This window comes from Augochlora pura, chromosome 5 (genome assembly GCF_028453695.1).
Source record: "Augochlora pura isolate Apur16 chromosome 5, APUR_v2.2.1, whole genome shotgun sequence".
NCBI lineage: Eukaryota > Metazoa > Arthropoda > Insecta > Hymenoptera > Halictidae > Augochlora > Augochlora pura.
The window spans coordinates 18044142-18061256 of NC_135776.1; the positions used below are offsets into that span (position 1 = coordinate 18044142).

The following is a 17115-nucleotide window of genomic DNA, read 5'->3' on the forward strand; positions in this document are numbered from 1 at the left end:
GATAGTTCGAGATCGTCGCGATACACTGCGCCTCTGTCGCCTCCAAGCCGACAACTTATATAAAATTATTTTGTAAATCTGTGAAAATATAGAAAATCTTTGTTAATATATCCACATACGTAAACATTTTATGACAAAGAATAATGTAAATATATCATTACATTCCCATTAAAATTATGTTAATATTAAATATAACTTATCGAGTAATAAATATTTAATTTTTTTTTCACAGTTGGTAGTCCTTATTCAATCCCATGAATGAATCCCAAGTCGCACTACTCATAGCTTTAAGAATTACTTTATTGTGTTACAATTCATTAAAACATTTTATTTGTCGTATAATCTTAAATAACTTTTACAAGCAATATACATGAAATAATAATAATAAAATATTAAATATATGTATATACACATAATATACAAATATAATACTTGGAATAGTTAATACATTATATTATCGATGGAAAAATTTTAAATATACAGTAATGCCGAGAATAGTTATCTCCAACAATATTATTAGTATTAATACGAACTTATTCATTAACACGCGCTTTCGCACTGTGTTTAATATTCTTTTGGTTTTATTCAATTCTTCATCCGTTTCTGTTAATCTGCTCTTTGCCCTCAATAATCTTTCTCTTTGTTCACTCAACTCGGATATTACTTCGGTTGCTATATTTTCACTTTCGATTGCAACTGCTTGAGATCTAGCAATCGATTGTGTTGAGGAATGCAATATTGCATTGCCTGCTAGCAATGTACGGCGTTGTTCGTCTTCCCAGTTGATACCGTAATTCATCGTGGCAATATTAATAAACTTGATTTACAACAGAACAAAATCATTCAAATATCGAAATCCATCATAATATCTATGAATTCGCTTTCGTTAACTGAAATCATAAACAGATATTATATTACTATTGTTATTTGTACATCTGTAATATAAAATAAGACATAAAGGGTACAGTAAGTTCGTTTAAAATTTGTTTACTAGAATTATCCTCGTCCAAATCAAATTCTTTAATCATAAGTCTCATTTCTTCGATTGTCAAGTTACATTCAAGTTTCTCGTTAATTCTTCGTAAATCTTCTAATGTTATCTTGTCACATGCAGAATTATTTGTAAAAATCTTAAATGCATATTTTATTTCATCTAGATAACTTCGTTTATTTAATTTCTCTAACACTGCGCAACGTTAAAAATTAAAGAAATTAATCTCGGCGCACCACAGGTTTGTAAACATTTTTTATAATTCATTTAATTAGTGTTCCATGAAACGTACCAACGTAATTAAAATCGTCAAAACTAATTTTGTTATACTCGTGTTTATCATACATTCGCATAATCGTTAGAACATACGATTTTTTAACTGTGAAACCAAGAGCCTTTAATACAGCTTTCATTTCATGATAATCTAAATAACCATCAGCGTCTCTATCCATCAAATCGAATGATTCTTTCAATCGCTTTTTATTATTTTCCATAATCACGCTTCTTCTAATGCTCGACATATTGATAATTATTATTCGAATAAATTTATCTCTTTACCTTTGTTAAATCGGAGCAGACGATATGTGATCAACGTCTTAGCAGTAACGATGACAGCTTACTTATTTATTCAATGTTGTTTGTGCGGTTAGCAACACGTACTGTTTTCTAATGTGTAACTACCATTCGGATGTGTTTCTGATCAGAATACAATTTGTCATCGATCATAATCCCAGAAAATGTCTCAACACTCAATAGATTGTTGTTATCAAAATCAGTCAAAGCGTACACTTTAACTCCAAAACTCATTGAATCTGTTGGTGGTTTACAAGCTTAATAGATTGAACATATGTTGTACATACATACAGAACTGTGTATATACATTTACATATAGATCACTGCATTAAAAACAGCCTTAATCAGTTATATACAGTAATGGGACCTACTCCCGCTCATTTGTATTACTACCTAAGCTGGTGTGCACATTCCCACCATTTTATTGTGCTTTCGATCCGCAGTGGACCCTGTTTCAGTAAATGAATCATCATCTAATCAGATCAAAGAAACTTTTACTGCTATTCTCGCTAACGGAGCGCGCTGCGACCGAAGTGTTTTGCAGAATCACTGTACAATATACAATGATGTATATAAAGTAATCGATCGTATTCCTGCATATGCTAATGGTGATCGACATAGAAATGTTGTACTGTTCTCGTCGAACATAGCGTTGATTAATATTCAACAATCATAATTCTAACATTTGAATTTTGTCGCTTATGATATTTCAAAGATCCTTCGTTAGAGGGAGATGCGACTCGTGCAACATGATACTGCTGTTCTATGCAATGGCAGTGATATGGAAGTATAGTACATGCAGGCATTCCGGAACATACATATATACATGCATACAAACTTTAGAATGACCTAAGTACATATACAATTGTATGCATGAACGATATAATTTGCTTATAAATATTTCGTCGAATTTTGTATATAAGAATAAATTTGTAATTTCATAAAACCTATACACGATAATTTTACCATGTATTAAAGAAATTATCTCATAAAATTGAAAAAGAACATGATAGATAAAATTGTAATACGATCAATAAATAATTCATTGAAATTATTTAGCAGGACAAAATTTTCTAATTATGCAGTTAAGTTTTGTACATTACAAAGTTCTGAAAATTTTGTGCAAGGTAAAACTTTTTTACTATTATTATTTATTTTTTCGTCTTTTTACTGATTTCATTTTACCTTTTAGCTGTTCCTAGGCATAACAAATTACAAAATCGGGACGATATTTTAACAAAACATCTTGAAAATATTAAATTTAAGGATAAAAATGATTTGACTGATTTAATAAGTTATATGAATGAATTCCAACAATCGGCAGATGAGAAATTAAGTTATGATGATATAAAAACTTCTAAAAACTTTGTACACATGTGTACAATAATACAACGAAATGCAAGAAGTTTCAGCACATATAATATTCTGCAAGCATTACAATTATTATTCTCTTTGAATGTTCCAAATGATACTGTAGTCATTGAAACATTACTTCAATTAATGAGGATTTATATAAATGACTTAACAATTTTTGAAATATCAAAATTATATGATCTGTTGAGTAGTCAGAATAAAACAGAGTTAACAAAGGCTCTGTTAAAAGCTTTACAGATAGTTTTTGTCAATCAAATACAAATTGAACTTGATCCATCGAATCGTAAAGTTCTGATGCATGCTCTTAGATTTGGATGCAAAATAAACAGTAAAAATTCAATTCTGTACATTATTAACATGTTGTGTAGAAATCAACAAGACGTAAACATAGATGAAGTTACATCAATTTTTTATGCATTACCTTATTTACCAATACTAAATACATCTCACAAATTGTTTTTAACCAAAGTAAATGATATAATAATTACTAATTACAAATCATTACCAATTGGTGCCATACGATTTTTACTTTTCCAAATTTTAAAAATTATGGAAAAAAAGTAAGTATGAAATAATTGAACTATATTTAACTTTAATGAATTTTTTAATTTATCAAATTTGTTTTTACGTTTCCGTTTTTTTTTTCAGTATAGCAGACGATTTTTGTTTTGAACATCTGATAAAAGCACTATGCACAGCTGCTATGGATAATAATAGCACATTGGGCGAAGATATTCAAATTTTGACTCTATTGAACATGATGCAATATGGTAACAAATCTTTTATGGACCATATTGCAAAGAAATGCATTGAAGATCCAAAGATATTAACAAATTATTCGCATTATCAAGGATTGAATATTGTAAAAGGCATGAATATTTGCTCTTACAAAACAATCTACTGGGATGCATTAGAGCCATTGATATTGAATTATGTAATGAATGAAAATTTAGTGTTGAGTATGAAAGCAGCAGTTACTTTCCATTTGCTTTCATTAGGCTATTATAATAAGCAACTAATTGAACACGTCTTTACTTTATATAATGGCAAACACCACGATCTTGGAGATAGAAGAACAATGTTTTATATTTTAAAAATACATCAGTTTGTTAAAACTCTGTATCCAGAATATCAAGGAGTTACATTAAGTCAAGATATAGTTGATTATATTTTCAAACACATAGTAACAAAAAATACTCTGCCCTTAAAAAGTTATTTAGAACAGATAGTAAAAAACAATATATATGTAAAAAGTGATATGAAAACAAAACTTGGACATGTTATTGGTAATAATATATAATGATAATAATCGAAACATATTTTAACGATGATTGAATTTATAATTTTGTTATTACAGATCACGTTATTATATTACAACGAGATGGTTCATCGTTGACTGCTGATGATTATGGTGATAGTATGTATGTCGAGGATATAGTAGTTCCAATAGGATGTTCCAGGTATAAATGTATTGACAAAATTTGTATAAAAATTTACTGTTTGTCACATAAGTTATATTTACTTTTTACAGGATATTTATTTTAGCCGTGCCAGTTGCATTAAATCGTAGATATTCAGAACAAGAACAAAATACATGGAAAACAACTGTTGCCTCATTAAAAACATTAATAGATTGTAACATTGTGTCCATAAATTTATTTAAATGGCACACATTAAACGAAGGAGAAAAGAAATCGTACCTTAAAAAATCACTTAAAGATCATTTAACATTACATAATAATGTAATAACGAATTAGTTAGTATTCAATGTAAAATAATTAATAAAAACACGATGTTTCGAAAAATCATTTGTACTTATTAATATTTGTGTTAATGCAGATTTCTATAAAATATTATTATATAAATACTTTGCAAATATATTAATTGCAAAATAAAATAGCTGGGAACTGTAATTATGTAATATTTTGTAAACGATTGAAAAATTGGGACCCTAAATTTAAAATAAATCTATTACGAATTGTACATCAGTGTAACAATTTATTTATACGAAAATATAACATCAACAATAAAGTTATATGATCTCGGTCTCTTATGTATTTCATGTACATTCTTAAAAAACGACTATCATAATAAATGAAATGTTTCATATGTAATAATAATTTTAATAAGTAATCGAGTATTGTTGTATAAATATATGAATAACATATATAAAAGGCAAATATGTTAACATATAAACAAAGTAAAAATTTCATATGAACTACTTGTCACAATTGCTGTTTTGTAATAATAGTATTACTGCATGCTATTGTATTGTAAGAGGTACACTTGTACAGACACACAAATGATGATTTTTAACATAAAAAGAGGCAATATTTTCTTAATCGAATATTCCAGTTGTTAAATAGCACCAAATAGCACCATCTTCAGATTAAAAATAATTTTTAATGTTACTGATTCAAGCCGAACAATTTCAAAGCATTGAAAGCAGTGGCTAAAGCAACTTCTTCTGGAGTAATTTGCATGAATGCTGCTACCATCTCCACTATTGCTGGTAAGGCACATGGTTCATTACGTTGAAAAGTACAATAACGATGAAGAAATGTCATAGATCGTTCGGTAAGAGCATCTTTAACGTGCGTGGGTAGTTTACTAGCTCTAGTATTAGGATACATAAAGGGAGCATCTGTTTCTACTAATATTCTTTCTAATGGTGCGATTCCCCTTTCCAGTAATTGCCTTATTCCACTATCGGATTTGTCTTTACACAAATATCCAGTAATCCCTAAATAAAAGCCATGATCTAAATATACTTGCGCTTCCTCCGCAGTTCCAATAAAGGAGTGAATTAAAACTGGTGGCAAACAATTTTTATAATGGTTTAAAACTTCTAACACGTCTGCTTGAGCTCCTCTTTCATGTATTATTAGCGGTTTATTTAATTGACTCGCAAGTTCTACTTGTTTGTGAAACACTGCGCGTTGCGTCTCAGGATCAGAAAAGTCACGACTGTAATCTAAACCGCATTCTCCTATCGCTACACATTCAGGATTGCTAGCTATACTCTCGAGTTCTTGTAAAGTGTCTGGATTCTCCCATGATTTAGCATCATGTGGATGCACACCAGCAGTAGAATAAAGAGTACCAGGATATATTCTTGTCAATCGTAATGCTTCTTTACTAGATCGAATACTTGCACCGGTTACCATAATTTTCTGTACACCGGCATCCTTTGCTCTCTGAATTACACTATCTAAGTCTCTGCTATATTTTTTATTTGTAAGGTTGGCACCAACATCAACTATGATATAATTTTCATAACACTGTTTCATAGCTGAGGAAGTAGTCTTTTCCTCTACATTCGATGAAGAAGCATTTTCAGCCATTCCTCAATCTTTAATAACAATATCTGAAATGAAATAAAAATAGCATTTGTTATAAATGCTACTTCTTATATTGCTGACAATGAAATACATACATATATACATGGATACAAATGAACAATATGAATATAAAGATTCGTCAATAATAGATGGATTTATATGATTTATAAAAATACTTATCAATGTTACTGGATTAATCACTAATTAATTCATCCTTACCCAACATATGTTAGATATTGATGTTGATGGTAATACAAATAGAAAAGATACGTAATACATACACGACTAATTGAAAGTTACTTAACCTATGTCCGTAAAAAATAAATGAACACATTGGAGAGAAAGAAAAAAATTGTATACGATTAATTTTAACAGCATAATAGATTTGAATAAAGACATTTTTTAGGGGACACTAACAATAAAGTGCAATAATGCATCTGCTGCCGACCAGTTGATATTATTTGATCATCTCTGAGTTCTTGCAACACTTACAACAATACGCTACTATTTACGTAAAAGAGTTTTATCGAATGAACTGGATATTTCTGAAATTTTTCAGATCAAATTTATAACACTTGCGTACACACATATTAATGCCCCAAAACGTACATACATAAAGTAGAATATATAATGCAACAGAAACAACACTGTTGCATTGCGTCGCGTGTCATATGTATACGTACATATGTACATTACTTTTAATAAATCGGTTCAGCGTGAGACGTACGCACAAAGGGCTGCGAAGGGCTCATTGTACTGTTGAATCGTACAATAAATTTCCACGGTACATAGGATGTTTTTTTATTTATCTATTTAGATCCTTCATTAATGTATATTACGATCGAATACACAATTTTGTATTAATCGAAGATTGGATTTCATTCATGAAAACAGGTGTTTGTTTATAATATTATAAACATAGCTTCAATATTTCATACTTATGTAAACGTACATTTAAAAACTAATGTATGCACATGTGAAGAAACTATAGATCCTGAATATGAAATTAACTTGAACGTTTTCACTTTTCATAGGTCGGGAAAGATTATTTGAAAGAAGAATATAACCTAAAAATATAATTCTCTTTCAGAATATGCAGAAAATATAAACATAATGAAGGTATTATACATATTAATCCTGAGCTTATGACGGATGATATCTTCTACGTATTGATTTCGAATATACGTATATATGTGTGTGTGTGTGTTCTATATTTTTTTTATAGAAAAGAAAAACAAGACGTCAGCTTTTAGCAGAAAAAGAAGCTACCGCAAAGCAATTAGTTGACAAAGCAAATGCTGTAATAAATCCTTTAGAATCATTACCTTCTTTACATAAATACGTAACGAAGGATAATCAAGTAATTGACATCTCTTGCATGAGAGCTAAAGATGCAACTGCAGAATGTTTCTCTTGGATATTCGATATTATGGAACGTAACATGAAAACTATGTATGAGCAATGCGACTGGGGATGGGATCCGGTTGCAAAGAAACAAGAATTAACAGAGCCGGCAGCTTGGTATTTAGTAGCTTCATCAAATAACAAATTTCTTGGATTTTCTCACTTTCGATTTGATATAGATCATAGGGAAGAAGTACTCTATTGGTACGTATACTTAAACATATATATTTCTATAAGCTATGAGAAAGTGAAATAGAAGTTTTGTTGAATGCAGTTATGAAATACAATTGGAATTAGCAATAAGAAGAAAGGGACTTGGTCAATTCATGCTGTCTATCCTAGAATCTATGGCGTTACAGAATAGAATGCAAAAAGTAGTTTTAACTGTTTTCAAGCACAATCCTTCAGCTATGCAGTTCTTTTATTCTCTTGGGTAAATATATATATTTTTTTGCAATAAAAGAAGATTTAATAAGTATGGTAAGGATATATTTTATATACGCCTATTTTATGACAAGATTTTTTTTAATGTTTTATAATATAATGTACATGTACTGTAAATGTAAAAAAGTTACATTTTCATTAGGATATTGACACGACTAGCATGAAAGTATGTTCTTATTTTGTGACTAACCTTGACATAAGAATTTCTATTTATACAATTATGCTTATCTTAAATAAATACTTCTTATGTATAGTCTAGACTGATGGACAATTGTCTATGCACGTGTATGGCACGTGTCTGCGGACAGTCCACATAAAATATGTAGTTAGCGAGAAACGAAATGCGAGTAAAGAAATGGTCTGTCAGTCACGTCTCAGCTTTATAAAATACAATATTTCTTTTCTTACTAATGAAAGTTTTTCATGAAGATAGTCTTAGCCCCTGCAGAAAAGATTTTTCTTTCGTAATTTATTTCTTGAAACGGCACAGTGTCATCGAACAAAAATGATAATTTTTTCATTATTCGGATTTACTTACGTTTAAATTGAGAAGTATTATAAATCATTGTTAGGCATTATAAATTTTGGATTATGCTAGTTTACTGTACAAAGCATATTGTAAGCAATCTAATTATGTTCAATTCAATATGCTTATGCCGCAGGTATAAACTGGATAAAACTAGTCCACCTGTATCTGATCTATTGCACTACGTTATTGTGAGTAAGGCCGTTGACAGTGGATCACTAACGAAGAAAAAAGAGTAGTTTTGTATCAAACTATACAAAAATAAAGAACTAATTTCTCTTTAAATTTACGATTGTGTTTTATGAAACAAAATTGGTAATATTTGGTGTGGACATAAATTGACAATCGGTGATTTCAATGATGGACCTACATTATGGAATGTGAGAGGGGCTTGACTTATAACCCAATCATCTATGTGATTAAAAAGCTTAGTTAAATCAACTTCTCCTGACTCGGAGATGTTGAAGTATCGCTGATAAGAATTATCATTCCAACACATGTCTAAACCTACTTGATGTAAAACCATTCCAATACCTTTACCTGCTCCATCAGGTATTGGGAACACTCTAAAACTTACAACACTTAAATCTACTGGAAGATCATAGCGAAGTGGTGAGAAAAACGCGTTTAAATCAAATCCTACGATATTTTGAGGATGCATTGCAATTATTGGATGTAGCAGTTCTTCTGTAGCTAAATGACCGTACAACGATAGTAATCCTGCTGGGTGATTTGCCGGTGGTGATGGAGACTGACACGGAGATTTCCTTTTCTCCAGGATAAACATGAACCAATGATTTGTTAATAGGTTGTCAGTGACACCCTGACCTAATCCTCTGTTATCATCTTGAAGTAATCTTCTGTCTTGCATTATCTATATTTCAATAGGTCAGATATTATAAGCGATTAGTATACTTATATCTTAATGGGTAGCAAATACCTACTTCAATTTGTCCTGATTCCATGGAGCTTACACCCAATGGTTGTGCCGTTGCCACCGTTAATCTTGCTCTTTTATCTTCTATGTACGCACTTGATGCCATTGGATAGTAATTTCCTTGGACAGGAAGTTTTGGAAATCTTTGACGTTTAATCATCTAAACAAAAAGATTCATATGTTGTTCTTATTATATCTTGATTCTTATGTTTAACGAAACGTTCATATCTTAATACTTACATTAAGCCCATTTAAATCAGTGAAAAATTGATCTCCCGAAGCTATATCTGTATTCAATCTCATAGCAAGTTCGTAATTTTGAGTCTCTGATATATCGACCTCGTTAAGTATATGTAGTCCAAGTCCATCACTACCAGGTGAATTATACAATATACAAGTATGGCGTACATGAGCTAATTCTACAAATACTTTAGAGATGATGGGTCCAGTTATCAAATGTATAATACATTTATTATCTGTAAATACTAAGTCCGGTTCTGGTTTGTCAGGCAAGAACAAATAAGCTCCACTTTTATCTTTACCAGAACCCCTTGTCCCATACTTAACAAATTCCATGTGTGCAGGGAATGTAGTATTACCAACTTTTAAAGCTTTCAAAAGGCCAGATTTACCGAATGATGCGGAGAAGCCTGGTCTTTGAGAAATTGAGAATTCTTGGGCACTTGGTACTACCTGAATTTGATCAAAGCCTGGTATTTTCTCAACGTTGATATCCGTATTGTAAACGGTCACATTAGCAAGGTGTACCTCTCTGTATGCAACGTAAAAGATCAGCATGAATAATTAAATTTATATTAAGACATTTAAATAAGAAAAAAGTATCATACAACGGAAATGATGTTTTAGGTAGAGCATGAATTATGTAAGTAGCAATACCAAATCCTGGTACGGTTACTAGAAACGATAATTCATATCTAGCTGTAGTTAATGCAGCAGGACCAATCCAAATTGGAGAAATTTGACATTGGACTGATTGACCCATACGATCCGTGACTTTGACGTATGGGGTAGATACAATCAGGGTTTGTACTTTCGTTCTCTGTCTTGGAAGAGAATTGTATAGGATAACTTTCTTTGAAGGGTCTTCATCTCCTAATATTAGTACTTGTTTGTCTCCAGCGCTGGTATGACGTAATCTATGAAAAAGTAAATATTTTATACATTAATGGTAATATAAAATATAAATAGCATATAGAAAAATATAAATGTTTATAGTGTTTTAAAGTTTTTTTTATACCTAGACTCGTCAAGTGTTATATGTACGGCATCTACATCTATTGTAAATTCTGGAGGAGTTTTTAATAAGTGTACTGCAGATTGTTGAAGTACATGAGCAGAATTGTTTAAAGCCATTATCATCTTCTTAGCATAATCTATGACTACTTCATCTCTTGCAGTTCCAGTAATACCATCATGATGTTGAAACAATGAATGCCAAACTCTTGCTTTGCTTAGCCGTTGAGCAAGAGTTCCTTCCACTAACTTGTCATTGCTTTTTGTCCAAGCTATAGTATTTAATATTTCTGATGCTCGTAATAAACTCAATAGTACACGGTCTAATCGTTTGTGAAAAGGTCTGAAATATAAACACAATACAATATTAACACATTATGAAAACCTTGATGATGAACATTTTTAAATATACCTTGTAGTGTAGTATCCGCTCCAATAATGATCATCCCTGTCAGCATACGTGAAGAAGTCTCCTGACAAAGTAGGAAACTCACTCAAATTGTGCTTCTCTTTAACTGCATCGAAATAATCGCTTAACGTTCCAAATTTAATTTGCACGTTCAATTGGTCATTTTTATTCATATAATCGAATAGTTTCTGATAGTTAATATATTGAGCATCCCATTCAGTAAACTGAGTATATCTAAAATCATCTCCTAATGGTGCTAGCACCACATCAGTCTTGAAAAGTTGAGCTTTCTTTCGATATTGGTCTAGTAATAAAGCAGCCCTTTCAGCAACATTCGCTTTGGTTATAGCGCGCGGAGATATTTTCCATGGACAGGTCAATCCAAAACTTTGAAGTCGAAAGAAGTCAAATTGACAACACACTTTTGGGTCTGGGCCACAAGTATGTGGTACATCGTAACTATAAAATGGCATAAGATGAGTGAAGATCTCTGTCGATCCATTATTATCCCATAACTGTCTCCACCGAAATTCTAAATTCTTTCCTCTGGCCAACTTCTTTTTAACCGAGTAGTGCACCCTTTGTATCAATACATTTTCTAGTCCAGAATATTTCAAAAGATACGGCATAGTTGGAGAAAGCCCAAAGGGATCGATAGCCCAGCCTGAATTCGGTGTGTAACCTAAATTATGTTTCAACCATTGATGACCTTCAGTAAGCTGTATGAGCTGAGCCGACCAATGTGATACAGCTTCATCTGGCATTACCCACCCTCCTGATACAATTTCCAATTGACCGTCATGAATCAAACGTCGAACTAAATTACGAGTTGTTTTCGATTGATCCTCCCACCAAAGCTGAAAGAACGATACTTCTGCCCAAATAAATTTACGTCTTCTATCCTCTACCAATTTTGGTACCATATTGTTTAAGATATTTCGCGTTTGTAGAGTATAATATTTCTCAAAAGTGCTGAGCCACCCGGGATCATTATGAGAATGCGGAACTACAAAAACTTTCAACTTTCTGTTCGGATGCCATTGTTTCTCGTCGTATGTAATATCCCATCCTTGCTTCCAAACTCCACCATCGATATTATCAAATTCAAGTTGCCTATATACCTCTAGCATTTGTATATCTACTTCTGGTACTTTCTGTATATTAAAGTTACATGTAAGTACTTTTCCCGAACGAGAGGAACTTGAAGATAAGGATTGATTATACCGATTTATAGAATGAGCTTTAGGGACAAAATTTTTTGCTTCGGCCACTTCTCGCAAAGCATCCATGACTTCATGGTGCTTATTGAAGTCTTTCTCTAACTTTGCTAGTCTGTTCTCGAAATGTAACCATTGATTCTGAAATACAAAGTATGAAATTTTATTTAAAGTCAATATACATTATACGGCATGTATTATATTTGTCATAAACTTACATCATTTACTGAAAGTTTGGGTCCTTGTCCAGGTGGAAACAGTACTAGATCCATCATTAAGTATATCATCACGCAACCACCCAATATCAATCCTGCACCAAGTATTGCAAATGTTTTTCTAGTCCTCATTTTACATTAATTGATTTAAATCTAGGGTTGTTTTATACCAAACAAAACTGTCAACACAGTTAAAAACGATTGTAAAAATTCAGACGCTTAGATTCCAACCAGAGAATACATACAAACTACATAACAAAAGTATGCAATCTTAACCTAATTTGCGTATCACTTTTAAGGGTTACATATCAGTTTTTCTATTAGGATTTCGTGGATCGTGAAATAAAAGGAGTTAAAGAAATATATTGTTTCTTTGGTTCATACGGGATAACGTCATCAGTTACTGTGACAATATGACACTGACAAGTGACAAGCTTTGTAATCCTGCACGTTTTTCTTTCTACCTCTCCTAATAATTCCTATTCCCTAATAACCTGGCGCGGGCAAGTGTTGTTAGTTTTGAAGAAATTCTATCGTAGCGCCGTCGACGGTAGAAAGACGAAGCTTAGCCTGTGAGAACACCACTCTATAGGATAATAAATACTGGTGGATTTACAACTTTTGTTTCCATGCTGCGCGGGAAGTATAACTTACCATTCATGAAGTTTGAAGGATTTAAGGTATTGGACAATATACTTATACTAAAAATTACTTAAATTGTTCGAAAATAGTTACTTTTATTTAACTATATAACACATTTCTAATGACGTTTATAAAACTAAAAAATATTGTATTAATGCTACAACTGCTACATTTTTACCAAAAAGCTCATAAATGTATTAGCGTTGTTAATACCCACCTGCAAGAAGAATGCATATAGCTATTGCCTATATATATACCATCACTAATTATATAATTAGTAGAAATAATTACTCAACTATCTATACAAATAATTACACTTTATATCGTATTTCCTTATGGAAATACAAATTATATATATATGGAAATACAGGAAATTATTCCTGTATTGTATTTTGTATGAAATATACAGTATATTCGCTTCTTTCTATTGGTTCGTGAACGATCGGTAATGGAGAACGCGACACGAAATGGTAAGAGAGCTCTAAAGTCAAGTCTACCCCTATACGTCGCCCGTGGAATTATCATATGGGAATAAATTTGCTAGCAGTTTGGCCATTGCGCCACGACATACAATGGCGCTAAATTCATGTTTTACATAGGAAATTATTTGTACAAAAGTTAAATCATGTTTTATAAAAAAAAATTACATAAATCGTTTGTTCCGTATATATAAGATGTGGCGCATAACTGGCGTCACGATTTTTCAAATATTTTCGAGAGCCTGGTAAAAAGATGTTTCGAATAAAAGTTACGTATTGAAAAATAAGAAATTTCAAAAATTGTCGATTTTCTACTAAAAATTAGGGTCACCTTATCTTTTTTAAATGAACTCTGTAAAATAAAATAAAAAATGAATTCAACACCTTGACTTCGACAATTCAGGGTTGAACAACAAATCGCAGTTTCTATTTTGCAAATAGGAGAATTATTTCGTTTATCTTGTATTGGGGAACAAATTCTTGCATCTAAACAATTTAGGATAAAGAATCGTTTTGTTATTAGTGGACGAGAATTCGGCGATGATAAATGAAGGATGTGCTATATTTTTTTGCTAAATAAAGTTTCTTTATTCTTATTGCATACGAAACGGTAGAATAATAGTATCTGACACGGTAGAAATCAAAGTACACAACTTTGATAAGGAATAACATTTTATTTAGTTTACTCTATTCTTGCATATAATGTAAATGATATATATGTATGTATATATATATAATTGTACTTCATTATTAAAAGAAGCGGAATATATATATATATGTATATGCCCCACAATAGCAAAATATAATAACATCTGTCTCATGTAACTGCAAACAATGCGCGTACATTACCAACAATTACATAACAATTCATTTCGTCTATAAATTAGAAAAAACGATTCGAGAACGTTACGATATAGTAACCAAAATCTGTCGATCAAAATTCCTGCCTTTATTAATTTCATAGGTTTTATTATCTAGCGATAAATCTAAAATACAACGTAATCCCTATTTATTTATTTGTTATTGAGATCCAGGTCCGATTGATGAAGCCGACGATGCGATGTCAACTGCAATTGAGAAATCCAAACGTTGATTATTCATTTAATCACTTAATATTTTTTTTTAGTCATTTTAAGTGTAATCTGATTTATTCCGAAGTTCAGTTTCTTTTGTCATTTATTTTTGCGATTCGTTTAATTCGATGTTGCAAAAGTTGTACAATTTTTACTTCGTAAAAGTTAGATCTTTGTAAATGTAGCTTTTCACGTGTAATGTACAAGTATGGAGTTTTTCTGGGGCGTGTAAGTAAAACAGTTTCTCCATCGAATTCAACAGTCTGAACTTGTATGAACTTACTTAACTATAATAAGGTGTATAATAAGGTGTGCGTACCCATTTACCGACGATAAACGATAACGTATCCGGATTGACCTTCACGGAATCCGAACGACGTGTCTGAGGAAGAAGCAATTTATCTTGTTCCCCAAACTTCTGCATAGGTAAAGCGAAATCGTTATTTAAACGCATGGTATTTAATTCTTGATTCCTATCGCTATCTGTCGCCTCGTTCTCCGGAAATCCGTTGTCCCGTATATGGGGGTCGAACCTCTTGCCGTGCCCACCGAAACAGGAGTGACCAAATGCGGAACAACCACCTGAAACAAATAATTAAATGCAACAATTATACCTAATCGCGGCCTTTTAATATTTGGGTCGCATATTATAAACGTGCTATTATTTTGGTATTGTCGACCATTTTACATATTTTTAATTATTTGTGAGCTTATTTTACTATTTTTAATTATTTGTGAGCTGATTTTATAGATTTTTAATTATTTACGCGCCCCATAAGAGCAAGATTCTGATTTTTAGTACATTAAACATCTGTGCACGAAAATGGAGACTTTTAGCAATTTGTGGTTGAATAATATTAGTATGGAATTTTTCTCTGTACAATATTAAATATATAAAAATATTGTGCAGCTTTCAAGCGAAGCAAATACAGGGAGAAGCAAAACTACTATTTGCACACTGTTAAAATGGCATTGTCGATAAATAAAACAGCTGTGTTATTTCTTTCTCCGTCGGTGTGTTTTGTTTGCAATTTTGAACAAATGTATCTTGAATCGATACAGGAAATAAATCGACGGTAAAAGGATTACAAACAAATATTTTAATATTTATATAATACGTCAACATTAGTTAATAAATATTAACGTTGCAATTTTTTAATAGATTCGCAACTGAATGCTATATATTATAATCTTAGTCGTGCTAACAATATAATAAAACGTGACATTTTTATGACCTTTAGCGACCTTCAAAGACCAAAGTATTTAAGTGAAAGAATTCACCCTCCATGTAGTTTTTATTCGTTTACGTAAAAAGGACATAATTTCATTGAAACAATACTAACTTTAAGAAAGTTACGCCGACGCGAGTACAGTTATTCAGTATTTTCTATTTATAGTAATAAATAAATTATAAGATGAATTCTTCTCTTATCAAAGTCTAGAAACAAGAGTACATAAAGACAATAGAGGAAACAAAAATTGTCCGGTCCTATTATTAAAAATATTAATATGACAAATAAATGCTAATCGACGCAGCGCGAATGGAATCACAGTGCAAGGGGTTAATCGATCGTTCGTTACGAGCTTCTTCCGCTCAAACGAGTCCGTTCGTGCGTTTCAAAAGCTTGAAAAGCTCGCCGAAGAGCCCCGATTGTAAAGGAACCTTCCTTGCGAAGCAAATTTTCTCGTACACAAAGGATGTCGTCTACATGCAACGTATAAAAATCATTCGCGTTCATCACGCGAAACTGTAGCAAATTTTGATCCTGTGGCGGAACACTAACCTTACCAAAATGAAGAAACAAACGAAGTTGATAATTTTTAGTAATCTTTTTATACTCGGAAAATTACCATTGATTGTTAGAATTTTTGTAAGAAAGCATAAAGAGTGAGACAGTATGTGATTCAACTTTTTAATACTATTTGATTCTTTCACCCGGAGAATTTATTATTTTTATTTCTTATTATTTCCATAATAAGCGATCTGGTTTGAATAATTTATATCATTGAATATATATATATATATACTATTATATCGAATATTATATAAAGGATTTGATCGACTGAGGTAAGAAATTATCTGAGTTTCGTGCAAGGTTGTTGTTTCGTTTTTATTATACAAGGAGGAGGATACCCGAGATCATTTCAAGCAACTGTTTCCTTTGTAATAATTTTCTCATCGTTAACGCGTTACGAACGAGAAACATTCGAACAAGCGAAAGTACGTTCTAGACTA

General features: G+C 31.6%; 7 protein-coding genes across 15 annotated transcripts in view; 2 read left to right on the forward strand and 5 right to left on the reverse strand.

The window, feature by feature from the left end:
• Positions 1–282: 282 nt before the first annotated feature.
• On the reverse strand, positions 283–2095 carry Vti1b (Vesicle transport through interaction with t-SNAREs 1b). The gene is made up of 3 exons (XM_078181643.1): positions 1872–2095; positions 1550–1803; positions 283–890 (listed from the first exon to the last, which is right to left on the reverse strand). The coding sequence occupies exon 3, from the start codon at positions 797–799 to the stop codon at positions 455–457; it is 345 nt and encodes a 114-aa protein (XP_078037769.1). The 5' UTR covers positions 800–890; positions 1550–1803; positions 1872–2095; the 3' UTR covers positions 283–454.
• Positions 924–1531, reverse strand: LOC144470071 (centrin-3). Its single transcript, XM_078180878.1, has 2 exons — positions 1284–1531; positions 924–1186 (listed from the first exon to the last, which is right to left on the reverse strand). Exons 1-2 carry the CDS (start codon positions 1510–1512, stop codon positions 924–926), a joined length of 492 nt encoding a protein of 163 aa, XP_078037004.1. The 5' UTR covers positions 1513–1531.
• A 145-nt stretch (positions 2096–2240) lies between the features above and the next one.
• LOC144470459 (uncharacterized) lies at positions 2241–4728 on the forward strand. The gene is made up of 5 exons (XM_078181633.1): positions 2241–2691; positions 2757–3498; positions 3587–4224; positions 4296–4398; positions 4470–4728. The coding sequence occupies exons 1-5, from the start codon at positions 2571–2573 to the stop codon at positions 4693–4695; spliced, it is 1830 nt and encodes a 609-aa protein (XP_078037759.1). The 5' UTR covers positions 2241–2570; the 3' UTR covers positions 4696–4728.
• A 188-nt stretch (positions 4729–4916) lies between these two features.
• On the reverse strand, positions 4917–6967 carry LOC144470460 (3'-5' ssDNA/RNA exonuclease TatD). Of its 6 annotated transcripts, none has more exons than XM_078181640.1 (2): positions 6893–6967; positions 4917–6305 (listed from the first exon to the last, which is right to left on the reverse strand). In XM_078181640.1, exon 2 carries the CDS (start codon positions 6280–6282, stop codon positions 5347–5349), a length of 936 nt encoding a protein of 311 aa, XP_078037766.1. In that variant the 5' UTR covers positions 6283–6305; positions 6893–6967; the 3' UTR covers positions 4917–5346. The 6 variants fall into 6 exon arrangements, with proteins under 6 accessions (XP_078037766.1, XP_078037764.1, XP_078037763.1 ...); XM_078181638.1 differs by having other exon boundaries at positions 6585–6937; XM_078181637.1 differs by having other exon boundaries at positions 6561–6937.
• Naa40 (N-alpha-acetyltransferase 40) lies at positions 6936–8938 on the forward strand. Of its 2 annotated transcripts, none has more exons than XM_078181642.1 (5): positions 6936–7063; positions 7314–7398; positions 7505–7887; positions 7958–8116; positions 8790–8938. In XM_078181642.1, exons 2-5 carry the CDS (start codon positions 7393–7395, stop codon positions 8890–8892), a joined length of 651 nt encoding a protein of 216 aa, XP_078037768.1. In that variant the 5' UTR covers positions 6936–7063; positions 7314–7392; the 3' UTR covers positions 8893–8938. The 2 variants fall into 2 exon arrangements, with proteins under 2 accessions (XP_078037768.1, XP_078037767.1); XM_078181641.1 differs by having other exon boundaries at positions 6995–7173.
• Position 8939: 1 nt separating this feature from the next.
• On the reverse strand, positions 8940–13175 carry Alpha-man-iia (alpha-mannosidase 2). Of its 3 annotated transcripts, XM_078181631.1 has the most exons (8): positions 12962–13175; positions 12689–12864; positions 11257–12611; positions 10849–11187; positions 10439–10747; positions 9831–10362; positions 9598–9750; positions 8940–9527 (listed from the first exon to the last, which is right to left on the reverse strand). In XM_078181631.1, the coding sequence occupies exons 2-8, from the start codon at positions 12815–12817 to the stop codon at positions 8940–8942; spliced, it is 3405 nt and encodes a 1134-aa protein (XP_078037757.1). In that variant the 5' UTR covers positions 12818–12864; positions 12962–13175. The 3 variants fall into 3 exon arrangements, with proteins under 3 accessions (XP_078037757.1, XP_078037756.1, XP_078037758.1); XM_078181630.1 differs by having other exon boundaries at positions 12689–13175; XM_078181632.1 differs by lacking the exons at positions 12689–12864; positions 12962–13175 and having other exon boundaries at positions 11257–12407; positions 12478–12611.
• Positions 13176–14482: 1307 nt separating this feature from the next.
• The window catches only part of LOC144470086 (uncharacterized), a 29615-nt gene continuing 26982 nt past the window's right edge, over positions 14483–17115 (reverse strand). Inside the window, exons 2-3 of the mRNA XM_078180899.1 lie at positions 15199–15461; positions 14483–14873 (exon numbers count right to left, since the gene is read on the reverse strand). Of these exons, the coding sequence (XP_078037025.1) occupies positions 14820–14873; positions 15199–15461 (317 nt within the window). The 3' untranslated portion in view covers positions 14483–14819. The remainder of the gene's footprint in view (positions 14874–15198; positions 15462–17115) is intronic.